This window comes from Acanthopagrus latus, chromosome 11 (assembly GCF_904848185.1).
Source record: "Acanthopagrus latus isolate v.2019 chromosome 11, fAcaLat1.1, whole genome shotgun sequence".
NCBI lineage: Eukaryota > Metazoa > Chordata > Actinopteri > Spariformes > Sparidae > Acanthopagrus > Acanthopagrus latus.
The window spans coordinates 18,734,285-18,747,808 of record NC_051049.1 but is presented as its reverse complement, the minus strand read 5'-3'; the positions used below and the strand labels follow the sequence as shown (position 1 = coordinate 18,747,808).

The 13,524-nt window shown below is 42.6% G+C and overlaps 1 protein-coding gene across 1 annotated transcript in view; it reads right to left on the bottom strand.

Annotated features, from left to right (window-relative positions):
- nr5a2 (nuclear receptor subfamily 5, group A, member 2) overlaps nt 1-13,524 on the bottom strand; it is a 69,400-nt gene that overhangs the window by 24,559 nt on the left and 31,317 nt on the right. Inside the window, exon 5 of the mRNA XM_037115071.1 lies at nt 3,388-3,507. Within this exon, the coding sequence (XP_036970966.1) occupies nt 3,388-3,507 (120 nt within the window). The remainder of the gene's footprint in view (nt 1-3,387; nt 3,508-13,524) is intronic.

Below are 13,524 nucleotides of genomic sequence, written 5' to 3'. Positions count from 1 at the left end.
ACTCAAAGTAAGCAGGACCATATTAAATTTTTATATTTATTGACAATTCATTACCATAATTGACTGTGCGAGGGTTTGCAGGGGAAGGTAGATGTTGGCGTGCGCAGTTCCTAAAGCTCAGGGAGGAAGAGGGTCCCTGTGAGCCCCCATTTGCAATTAAAAACACCCCTGGATATGGAATTTATTTATCGTGTAAATAGTGTGATTGGAGCTGTTTTTTCATCTGTCCAAAGAAAGGAGGGGTCAAAGTAAAGGAAATGCTAACAATACACCACACTTTTCCTTTCTTTCCCCATGTCTTCTTCCCTCCTTTTTTCCTTTCCTTTCTCTTTCACCACACGGCTGTACCTCTCTCCCAGTTAATCCTTAACTCCTTTGTCCCGCTCTCTCTCCTTCTTCCCACCTTCAAGATGGTAAGAGTTATGACTCGGAGAAAAGCAGACACTGCCCCCACCCCCGACCCCCCCTCCCTCCGAGGTGTCAATCAATTTACATAAAATCAACTGTGCATGAAATAACTTCATTGAATGATTGGACTGTTGATGGCGATGCCTTGGGTTATTGCCTTCTAGCCTTAAGTAAAAAGAGGGAAGAAAAAAAGCTATAATGTCACTATAGCCGACTTGGCACTAACCCCGGTGACCTGCGTATCAGTCAATCAATCAATACTACTTTATTATACCTCCTGGAGAGATATAGAGAGTAAATATATGAATAAACCTTCAAATCTTCACCCATCATAAATGCGATTAACAATCGAAGCAGAACATTAAAGATGAGCATGGAAGGTGGGATCGGTTTGATGCGTAGGGGGGCTTTGATGTGTGTGCAAATGTACCGTGTTTGAAAGCACAGAAAGACTGCGACTGACCGAGGAACGTCTGTTTTTGCATTTCTTCATCATTTGAATTTCATGTACACCAGGAGCGCTGTGCTATCAAAATATCAGGATTTTCATACCGTAAAAACTGGCTGCCAAGCTGCAAGGCCTCGCTTAATCATTCAACAGTTCAGTCCGATCTTTGTCATTTCATGCATGCACACATTTGCCCATTCTGCGTTTGATCCTATGACAGGATACAACAAAGCCTCCTTTCTTCTGTCCAAAATGAAAAAAAAAACAAACACTCATGGCCATTTCTCCCTGCTGTTGGTGACACGGAGACACGCAGCAGTTCAGAGAAAATAAAAAAAGGAGAAATTAGCAAGTGAGGAACATGAGGGCAAGAGAAAGAGCAGGACAGAAAGAGACTGACAGGGCGCAACGGTAAATCTGCTGGTACCATGGATTTCTTTTCAAAGGTCAGTATGAGTGCAGCGTTTGACGGATTTGAGCGAAGAAGCGGCTTGATTCGAAGCAAAAGAGGAGAAAACATCTGTCCGAATTTTTTGTTCAAATGGAAAACTGTTTTCTCGTCTTTTGATTTAACCTTTAAGATTTAAGCTGTTCTCGACAGAACAATCAACTTAAACGGTATTAATCAAATTATTAACGCGGAGAATCATGACTTTTGTTATGAGCCACATCATCACAAACTTTGAGCACCAACTTTTGGACAAGGACACCAATTATGGTAAGCGGGAAACAGACCAGGATGCAATGCAACGAGTGGATAATGTGGACATTTTCTTGACAACCTAATTGAGTTGGGGGAAAATCAAAAATTATGTTCTCTCATCCTATTGTAAGGTATTAGCACATTACAGATGCGGCCAATGTCCAGCCCACAATGCAAGAGTCATTATGTGATTTGCTTTGTGTGTGTGTGTGTGTGTGTGTGTGTGTGTGCATACATGTGTACTTGTGTGTAGCATACGCTTTAGGTGATGCTGCTACTGCGTTTCTAAATATCCCTGGTGTTATCACTGCGCTGTCACCCCTGGCCAGACAGAGAATAATAGGAAATAATGAACTGTTTCAGAGCCACACACACACACACACACACACACACACACCAACACACCCCACCCCCAACACCAGCTGTTCATTAGCCGATGTATGCAAACGAAACTGCCGTCCTGTGCCTCCTCTGATTATCAGCTCCTCCTCCTCCTCCTCCTCCTTCTCACCACTCTGGACTCTTCAAACTGCCTCATCATCTCCTCATTTCATGTCCTTCTTTCCCCATCCTTGTCTCCTACCACCTTTTTTTTGTCCCACTGTCCTCCTGTCTCTTCTTTCTCTTTTCTTTCTCCCAAGTTGTTTTCCTTCTCATTTCTCTCTGCCACCCTATCTTTCCTTCTCCTCTCTGCCACGACATCCCTTCCTCTCCTTTGCCCTCTGCATCCACCGATGTCTCTCGCTCCTCTTTTCTTTCCTCTCCACCCTTGTTATGTCCTCACCATGCGTCCACACTCCTCTGCGTCTGACCTCCGCCATCGTTTCTCTCACTCTCCACCACTTGTTAACCCAACATTTCTCCTTCTCTTTGGCTCATCCTCCTCACTTTTCTCTTCAGCTATTCATTTAATCACCACCACCCATCCTCTGCATCAAATTCATCCAGACTGGCTCGCTGATACTGTCTAACTTTAACCAAATTTTAAGAAAGTATATATTGGCACAAACACTTTGAGTATGATGGTACAATTTACCCCAGTTTGTACTTTTCACCACCGCTGACCTACTGATGTTTATTTACCACAGGCAGCCCTTCATCACCTATTCTGAAACTCTGACCTTGTCTCCAGTCAGCATCGTGGAATTAAAGCAGGACTTCCCTGTATATGCTGCACTTGCCTTGCTACAATATTTATACCAGCGCCTTTTGTTGTAAAACATTTTGTTGAAGAGCAATGTTTTGGAGAGCCGGCCAATCAATCATTTATGACCTCTCACCTAACTGACAGCCGTGCTACTGGTCAGAGGCCTGATGAGCAGTCTCGTGTCTTTTTGTGTGCACGAGATTATAAAAATCACTGAGCACCGCGGAGGTCTTCACTGCTGCTCTTGAGGGTTCATGCGTTCACCTGTTCGACAGTGTGTCTTCGGAGAGTGTGAAGCAACAGGAAAGAGTATCACAGCATACCAACGCATTGAGGAGCTCCATTCCACTGACTTGCTCAAAGGCCCCAAGGAAAACGAGATAACACACTTTTTTTTTAATCTCTCCACCACTTTGCTGCAGCATGTGAGTGCTTTATGTTTTCATTGACGGAGAAAAAAAAAACAAAATTGATTATTCTGGTGACATTAGTGTTTATCTATAAGCATAATCTATTTTTAATGAAGTGGTGACTCATGTGCGGCTGCATGATCAATACGGCTTGAAAGGAAACGTGGAGGAGCTGGAGAAACCCCCCCCCCCCCGCCGAGGAGCCAATCATGCACGGTTGCCACTGTTTTGGAGGAAAAAGAAGAAAGTTAAAAAGGTGTAACCAACTCACTTGCTGGCCAGTGACCAATAGGATGGAGCCCTCCTTGGCATGCACCACCTGCCGGAAGACGTGGTCCAAGATGAGGAGTTCACTCCAGCAGTTCTGCAGCAGCTTCATCTGGTCGTCCACCTGGTGAAGAAAAAAAAATACATCAGGTCAAACACGAGAGACACGAGGAGCTGTAAATGTGCAAGAAAAGGGCAACTCCACCAAATGTACACCTTAAAATGTCTGTGTAGGTCTGGGTACTACTGCACATGTTAAACAAAGCACCATAAAGTCTTCTGTGGCTCCAGAGGAAACTGCAAGTCATCTGATAAACTGTCTCCAGTGATGTCACTCAGTGGCAATAATTGGAATTGTGGGGAATACAAGCATCAGGGCTTGAAAGGGAAAATATCCCTTGCTCTGCCAAATTAATTTGATGATCAGGTTTTCTTTTTTTTGCCTACATGATCCAATATATAATCTATCAATTGTAATTCATCCGATTACATGCAGCTTCCTCCTCTCCAAGTTACCCTTTAAACTTTAAGATAAAAAAAAACAAGGAAAACACTCACTATCCCAACAACAAACATGCTACATACGCTGTACTTGTTGGATGAAATCTTTACAAAATCATGAGTGCTGATAACACAGAACACCCTGAGAAATTAAGACTCTCTTAATAAAAAAAAAAAAAAGTTCAGTTTTTTGCTTGAACAAATAGTCACAGTTGTACATCCTGTCATGTCTTTATGAATTAAAACATTTAAAGCTTCTATGTAAACGCCAAATCAAGCAGCCCACCCTCAAAACAAAAAGACAAGGCCTCTTGTAAAAATCACAGGCAGCTGTTTGCAAGGTAAGCCTGCTCACAGGTCAATCAGTTCACCTCAGAAAATGTTTTTTTCAACCTTAAACAAAGCTCAAAAGTCCCCTGCGCACACTCTAAAGCTTTCTCATGTGAACCTTTCCACACTCAGTTAAGCACATTGCTACGTGCCCGATTTAACAATGTTGCCAGGTTTATCTGTTTGCACATTGCCAGCAGTTTCTGAGTGATTCCACAGATGATAATGATTAAGTAGCCATTTTTTTTTTCTTCCTGAATGCCAGCCGCTGGCTCCCAGGGAGCCACCAGGTGAGCTTGGGAAGCTGAGGCAGTTCAATCGGTGGTTCTCTCCACCAAAACAACCCCCTCCATTGTAACTGTTAGTCTCTTCCCATGCCTGGCTGTGTTAATCATTACTCCACATAGCTAGACTCAGACACAAAAAGGCCACAGTGAGAGGGAAGGAATGAGGAAAATGTATGAGAGGTTCTTTTTTTTCTCCTCCCCTCTGCCCCCCCTTTTCTATCAACAAACATTGTCCTCTTTGTGGTATCATTGGGAATAATGTGTCTTTCTGGGCACACTGCTGTTTTTGTGGCAGTGTGAATTACTTTGTTGCTTTGAGTCTGTGAGAACTGTCTGCGATGTTCATCGCCGACGTCAATCGCAGGGTGAAGAATGTGGATCGATGTTAAAACTCTGCGACACAGGCAGGTGCAGCATGAACACTGCTGAAAGGAATTTCTTTCTGTGCCGTCTGGAAATTGTACTGCGGTCCATTTGTTGAATGACCTTAGGTACTAATTTGATGTCAACAACTGTGGCTGCCAGCAAACGGCTAACACTTTATTACCTTGTATAACGTGGCTGTGGCTGTGGCCAAGTGTGAAGACTATTGCTTGTTGATTAAAATTGTTATGACTGCTGATTCAGGGCTAGTGTCAAACAGTGGGTGTTTACCTTTGAGGCAGACACAACAATAGGGCAAAGCTGAATCACATACTCACTGCTGGAGGACATGAATACTTGAGTGACTATGGTTGTCTCTGGCCACAGCTGCCATGTTCAGATTTAGGTAACGCTTTAGCTTTATGTTGTATCAACCCTGCCGGTACCTCACGAGTGTAATATATCATTACAAGTGTAACCTTTTTCTCCTGACTGTATCAAAACCCAGCATTTAGAAAGCTATCATCCCCTCAGATGAATATGAGCACAAAACAGTCACCACGTAAACTTCGTTTTATATGTTATACATTTTACTTGTGAACAAATAAATGCTTATTCGTTTGGCCCAAAAGTCACACAGATAATAAAAGGACTTGGGATGGGCAGTGTTTTGTAAAAGCCACTGTCAACACCAGGCACAGATAAATAGCAAATTAAAATCCCTTGTTTTTAACCCCGAGTAGTTTCTGTAGTTTACTTCTAAAAAATTGCTGGAAAGTGTTTTTTTGTGACCTTCAGCATTACTTTTATTTCTTTTACTGAAATAAACACTACATTTTGAGGTGGATGGCGGACGCACAAAAGTCCAATATTGTGACTCTGGCATCCAGGGTTCACATCCATTCTGTGCTTTTGTTTAGGCAAAGCACTTTGGTTAAAGTTAGGAAAACATATTTTCAGTGTGTGCAACAGTCAGGACATTTCATCTGTAGGCTTCACTTTTGTAGGGAAAGACTGTGGGTTTTGGTTGTATGTAAAAATCGGTTCTTTAAATGCTGATGACATTTAGCCCGTAGGATTCATGCAAGTGTCCAATTTCATCACTATTTCACTATTTCAACTGTCTTGAGACCATCATAGCTCTATTGAGCCTATACTAAAATAACCCTTTCACAAGATAAAATAAATAGTATGGTAAAATTATGCACAATATGATTCCAATCTTGTATTGCCTCATGTCTCCCAATCGTCTTTCGTCAGTGAAAGTCAAATGACAAAATACAACAAAGCTTCTGTGAACTTTTGACATTTTTGACAGTGTCATGCACTCTTTTTGTCTCCCTCCTCCTCCTTCCTATACGTCTGTTTTTTCTGGTCCCATACTGAAGGCGTCTCGAAGCACAGGATGAAGAAATTCAAATGCCTTCATTAAAACCATCAGAGAGCAAGAAACACAGTCAAAGAAGGTTCTATACTGCGCCCCAATCCTCTGTTCGTTCCTCCATCTACCCTGGAAGCACGTGTAACAGTGTGTATGTGTGTGTGTGTGCGTGGACGGATGGGTACATGTAAAGGCCCGGGCTCTTCAAAGGACCCCCCCCTCACATGTCAGTGGTGCTGGCAAGTGTCGGGGTCCTCATCAAAGGGCTGTCCTCACTCTGCCTGCCTGGAAGCTCTTCTCTGACAAGAGGCCCGGGTCATCAAAGGGGGGGCGGCTCAGAGGGGATGACGGCGGGTGATAGCAGCCTAGACGAGGGCTGGGGACACCCGCCTGGAAGAGGGGGACTGGTGACAGACAGACAGGCGTAGGGGCGGGCCAGGGGTTGGGGTTCAGTTCGCTGACCTTTTAAGTGCCAGCGACACGAGCTGTTTCCCTGACAAGCTCTTCCTTTGCTCTGTCAAACGAGCAACACTCATGGCGCCTGATCCTACAAGATCTGTTGCCTGCTCTCTCAGATAATATGAACCTTCTGACATGGAGTCGACGACCGCCTCCTCTTGTATTTTCACGCAAGTATACTATCTCCATGCCACTAGAGTCAGTAAAACATTGGCTGATTGCCAGTGGCTGATTACAACCTACAACCAGTTTGATTTATTCACAATATGACACTACAAAGTTCAAATGTTGCTGTCACTGACAGCAATAACACAGGTGATTCATTTAATTGGTCAATGATTATCTCATCACATGGTCATGGAAATTTAAGATAACACTGGCAGTTGCAAATGTACTGTTTCCAGCTATGTTGACTCAGTAGGAAGCAAAGTTGTTGTTGTGTTGTTATTCCTCGAGTGTTTCTCACTTCCCATTATGGCTTTGTGATACACACTTATTATCACTGCTATCACTGTTTGCTGTTTTATTAGTGACATCATAAAGCCTGATATGGCAACACTTTTTATAAACATACTCAAAAAATGGTATTAAGGAGAGTCAGGGCATGGTGGTCAGTTTGAGGAACATTTACGATTTAAGAATAAGATTTATTTCAGCTCTGCATTACAGAAAATATTATATATATATATATATATATATATATATATATATATATATATATATATATATATATATATATATATATATATATATATAATGATATTAGTGACTCGTAAACATCATGACTTACTTTATTAACTAGTATAATTCCCCAATGCATTGTACATGTTCAACATTATATCTGTAGCATGTAAAGTGCTGCCTTTTTATTAAAGTCTACAAATGTATTTGAAGCTTCATTAACCATAAGTACATTACAAGTTTAATGCTGATTTAAAGTTTCATAGCACCGTGGTGCCTTGAAAAGACAGACATATATAAAAGGAAATCTAATACAAAGTTCAAACTCATCATTTGTCAAGCTTTCATCGGTTATGCTGCAGGAAATTCAATTTGCCGAATAGAAAACTCTAGAGAATGCAACAAAAGTATGTAAGTGAATTACTCTGAAGGTGAAGGAGAGACGTTTTCTCTTTAAGATAATATTGGTTTTTCGTTTTAATTTCCACGAGCAGCCCACTCAAGGTTACGAAATTGGTAGAGTATACCAGCTGGGATAGTACACAGACAAAAGGAACATTGCAGCTGAATACTTTTCATAGTCCCATTTTATAAGTCTTTGTATGCTCTCTTTAAATCCGCAAGCCCACTAAATGCGCTGCCGGTGAACATTCATATTTCTCTTTCTCAAGTGTGTTCTTGTTCTGAAAATACTTCACCTGTACTAAAACCTTCTAATAGGTACTTGGATTCGCTAGTCATGAAAATGATACATAATCATTTTGTGGTTAAAAAAGAATGATGATAATACTTTTAAATGGATGAGCATAAATTCACTGCAGAATTTCTAGAGACTCAACAGAAGGAGTTTTCTACCTTTACTCACACTGTTGAACAATCAGAAGTCTGCCCGTCCTTGAATGGAGAAAAACTCATTATAAGGATTTAGCTGCTAAGGTTCGGACTGATGCAGAAAACACACTCCCCAGAAATCGCTTCAAACTGGCCTCAATATCCACATTTAAGGCTACTTTTCAAGGTGTGATCTATTTAATATTTTAATATCATCACCAGTGTTTGGTTAAAAAAGAAAAATGAGAGAAATTCCGAGCAGGAACTTGTACTTGGAGCAGCCAGCAATGAAAAATACATATCCTCCAAGAAACCAATTTAACACCTTTATGATCGTTCAGGCGAGTGGGATCAATGCCAGGATCAATCGCTTAGCCCATAGCTTTTGTTCAAAACCACTGCCTAAGATTAATGGGATTTTCCAGAGAGAGAGAGAGAGAGAGAGAGAGAGAGAGAGAGAGAGAGAGAGAGAGGTAAAGAAAGAAAGGGAGCGTGGTGGGTGAGAGGGGGAATGAAAGTGCCAGACAGGGAATGAGAGAATGAGAAAAGACTTGGGGGAAATTGAGAAAATAAAACATAGTGATTAAGAGCAGATATTCCCTCCATTTCTGGGCAAATGTAAATTAATTGGAAATGGAGCATTCAGAGGCTTCGCTGACAAAAGTAATGTTTATTCATAGCCCCCTGCTAAGAGTGGAGCAATTATCATGGTGTGTTGAGTCAAAACAGGCCAATGGAGTTGAATCTTTTCCCCCCTTTCTTGTGGCCGGGGTTTGGTCTAGTGCCACGAGCATTGTTAAGCTTCGTACGGTACGGCGGGCTTTAACGAGAGTACACAGCTGGATCTGATTTTAATAAGTAGTTCCATTTTTGATGTGGCCTAATGAACAGATTAATGGAATCTCCTTCTGTGGAGCCTTAATGAATGGAGAGAATCACGCTATTTTTTTTTTTTTTTTTCAACACGGGGGGAGAAAACACACACACACACACACCCACAAACACACACACAGAGCGTGAGTTTATCTGCCTCAAACGACTCGTACATAAACAATAGCTGTGCTTCCATCTCTCCGTCTCTCTATGCTGGACAAGAATCAATGCTGTCTCGGAGTACTACAGGTGAGGTTTGAAGCCGACATCAATGCTCGTGCGTCTCTAGCAGCCGTCCTTTGGTGCAGTCCTGTCTTGGCATCTGTTCGCCTTGAGCCAAACAGGCCCTGTATTCACCTGGGAACAGGCATTAATTCACCTAGAACAGCGCCTGTTGTTCTCAGAGTGCTGCGAACACTTAATTATGTTGTGCTTGAACATACTGTAGCTCGCTTCCAGTTTAGTTTGGTTATTTAATTGAAAAGCCTCTCAGTGTGGGGCGCCATCGCCAACAATGTGATTTTGTTCGACTAATTTGCCATCAATCTCTCGCAAATCATGACAGTTTTTTTTTCCTGTGGAGACGCATGCAATCCTGCTGACCTGAGCTCAAGTCGTATTATTAGTCTGTTCATTTCTTTCTTCTTTAAAAATGACAAAAAATACAAGGGAGAAAAAAAACAAACAAACAAAAAAACAGGTCGGCACTGACTGGTTTTAAAATGAAGCAGCGGATGCCTCATAAATCCCACCGCAAATCATTTTTGGCAGCCGTAACTTTCAAACGCCACAAATAGAGTTACATCCATCAGAAAAAAAACAACAGAGTGAGTGACAAAATCCCCAGGGTGTTCCAGCTATGTGGCCCGGTGGGAAGGGAGAAGTGGCCTTTGGGTGTCCTATGTCCCGCTCTCCTCTACACACTACAGAAGTGGCTGAGAATACACATGCACCACCGACCCGGCTCTTGTTTATCACGGCATACAGTTCATGTGGGCCTCGATCCTATGGCCGGTGGGGTGATAAGAATGCTGGGAAAATAAGCAGGTGGTGCTGCTAGTCGGGGCGAAGGGGGCCTGCAGAGAGGAATGATAATACTGGAGATAATACACTGAGCAACTAGCTTCAGCAGTTTGTCAGCCAGCGGACAGAGATTAAAGCTACCAGAATACCTGTTGGTTACCTGCCATAATAGTTTAGGATGTCATTTCTCCAGTCTGACTGGAGAACCAACATGATCTGCACAGTATTAGAAGTTGGGGGAGCAAACAGCTGAACTTCTTCTCTTCACACAAATGTGATTTCATTTCATAAATCATTATTTATTCAAATGTCGTTTGATAACCGTTAAGGTTTAAATTGTTAGTGTGCATTAGTGGAAACTTAAGAGTAAATCATTTAGAAATAGTGGATGTTTTCCTTTGTGCACAGAAGGATGAAATACACAAAGTAAAGACACATCTTTCCAATATTCTCATGATTTGTTTTACTGATTTTAAGAGGTCTTTAAGATTGAAAGAATTGTGCAAGTACATGACATTTCATTCTCTTTTCAAAGGCTTTTTGTCCACTTAACGTGTTTGATGTTCCTGTTACTACACAAAAAGCTATTTTTTTGCCAAATGTCTGTGTTAAGTGTCCATTTTCTGATCCATTTTACATTCTTATTAAATTTGAGCATGGACCATGTAAAACTATAAGATTTGGACAGATTGTGTTTCCCAGCAAAAAGAAGCAGTAACAGGTCACCTGCAGATTTATTTCTACGTTTAAAAAATTCAAGTGAGATAGGTAAATGAATGATTCAGTGTGCTCAAACTCCTATGGATCAATGGCAGAGCTTCTGACTGTTTTGTGGGGTAAGAAAATCAAGACTGTAAACCATGCCTGTTCTCCAAATGGTTGAACAGCAACTTTGAATCTACTTTGGGCTTGACTGTGCAAAAGGCATCCAGAGATACATTGATGCATATCTCTCGAAAGGACAATAAGCTAACAGACTTAACATCAGCTTGATACGACTCACTGCGATTTGCCCCGCGAATGCACGCTATGTATCGATGTACCATGTGCATATCACGGACACATGGTCATCAACATTTCATGTCACTGGCACCTGTTTGTCGGTTGCACGCATCTCTAATCCAATGCATGAGGTAGCGGAGAACGCCGGCGGGGTTTATCTCCCTCGAGCACACAGAAACTCTGGACTGATACTGTGTCCCCAAACAGCCGAAGAGATGCCACCAGGCTGTCTGTGAGCACAGAAAATATCACTTTTGTCCCAAGATGCCTCGTGTCTGCACAGAAGAGTCTTCCAACTTCCAGGAGAATTATTGTGATGAAAGATTATGTGTACATTTCTAAAGCAAACATAAATATATATTGATATAATGTTACTTGGGGTGGGGTAAAAGTCATCTGTACCTCTTAACATTTGTCAAAGTGAATGAATGCTGTACTGTGTGTGTGTGAGTGTGCGAGGATCAGACAGAAAGCTAGTGTGTGTCTAAGTGTGTGCCCACGTCTGATCGATACGGCCGCGGCGCTGTGATTGATCGGTTCCCACGGTGGCTGCATTAACAGACTCTGGAGGCTGACCTTTGACCCCTGAGAACACTCTGCTTTCGATTGGCCGTGCTCTCTCCCTCTCCCTGTTTCTGCATCTTCTCACCCGTCTACACAGTCTCACTCCCTTCTTCTCGTCCCAGGCTCGCGTAAGGAAATGCAGCCAATGATTGGGCACAAGACGCGCGGCTGATAAAGTCTTCCTGCTCTACATATTAGAGTGCGAGCCATCTCGATACAGAAAAAAAGCTGTAGCTGTCTATAGTAGCGATGTGTGTGTAACACATTTGTAAACAGATGAGTAATAAATAACAAAGACGCAGAAGAAATCTTGGATGCATCACCCAGGGTTGAATTGTTAGCTTAAGTCGGCTAAGCACACATGTGCGCACACACGCACGCACAAGATCTGTGAGAATCCACAAGAATCCACAAGAAGCGTGCATGGCACTGCATTCATGAGGCAGGAAAAACAAAGTATCTCTGTGGGTCTGTGTGCTGCGGCGGGAAGGAGAACGTCTTGTATTCTCAAGGTCGCTGACGATGGCAACAAACCCTCTCCTCCGTCTGATATTAGCGCGGGGGATTCAAGAATGAACCAAGCACGCCCCAAACTTTCCTATTCCGTTTTTACTTGATGCATAAGCATATGAAAGATGGAAAAAATCAATATGGCGCGAGAACGGACCAGTGAGGGGCCAGACATGAATTTCAATTGGTATCTTTTCATGCATGCGATGTTTATTGTTGTCTGCCGGTCTGTTTACTAGATATGTACAAAATCTCTCGCAGAGGCCTCATCTCAATCATCAATTTGGCACCTAAAGAGAGGTCAGTTGGGGGCTCGACTTTATTCTGAGATCACGAAAGAGAACTCCTTTAAAAGAAAAAAAAACGAGGTTATGAGAACGAAATGTATGTACTGTTGCCTCATTTCGGGGGAAAGTTAATCCATGAGTGCATGGCTTAGAGGAAAGGAGTTTTTTTTTGTTCTTGTCTTTTTTAGAGCTATTGTTTTCAGGATACTTCAGAAGTTGACTACTTACCCCCCACTGCACGCACGCACACACACACACACACACACACACACACACACACACACACACACACACACACACGCGTGCACACACACACCACACACTCTCTCATCCTCACACACATGCGAAATCTCAGGGCTTAGAGCTAAGAAGCTATCAACTAATTATCAAAAACACAGAGAGGCCCTAATCAATTATTCACATGAACATTAGACCGCTAATACACATGCAGCCCAGGGAACAGCATCTCCCAAAAGTAACCCTTCCTCCTCCTTCACTCCAACACACACACACACACACACACACACACACACACACACACACACACATACACACACAAGCAATCATGTCAAGACCTGCATACTTACACAGACACACACAGCTTGACAGTAATACCTGCATACACATACACACACACACACGTGCAGGTTCCTGCTCCATTCCCGCCACTCCACTCTCTGCTTTTTCAGACAGAGAAAATGCATGCCATCCAAATGTAAAATGAGTTGTGCGAGCAGACTGTCTATAAGGTTCCTGGCCGGCAGGTACTGATCATAGAACTCTTATTGATCCATCAACACCCCCCACATCCAGACTCCCCAAGCACACGCGAACACACACCCTTAATCTACCAGGTGATTCCTGGGCATTAAGCCCCAGCCATTGGATTTTCATGCTGCGCAATCATTATTTGAGTTAATGCTGCAATTTATTACTCGGTGTTTGTGTGCTGGGTGTGAGACGTAGGCGGAGGGGGATGCAATAGAAGGAGGCGAGGAGGTGAGTGTGTATGTATGCAGGTATGAACAGGAGCGGGTGCAGATTTCTGC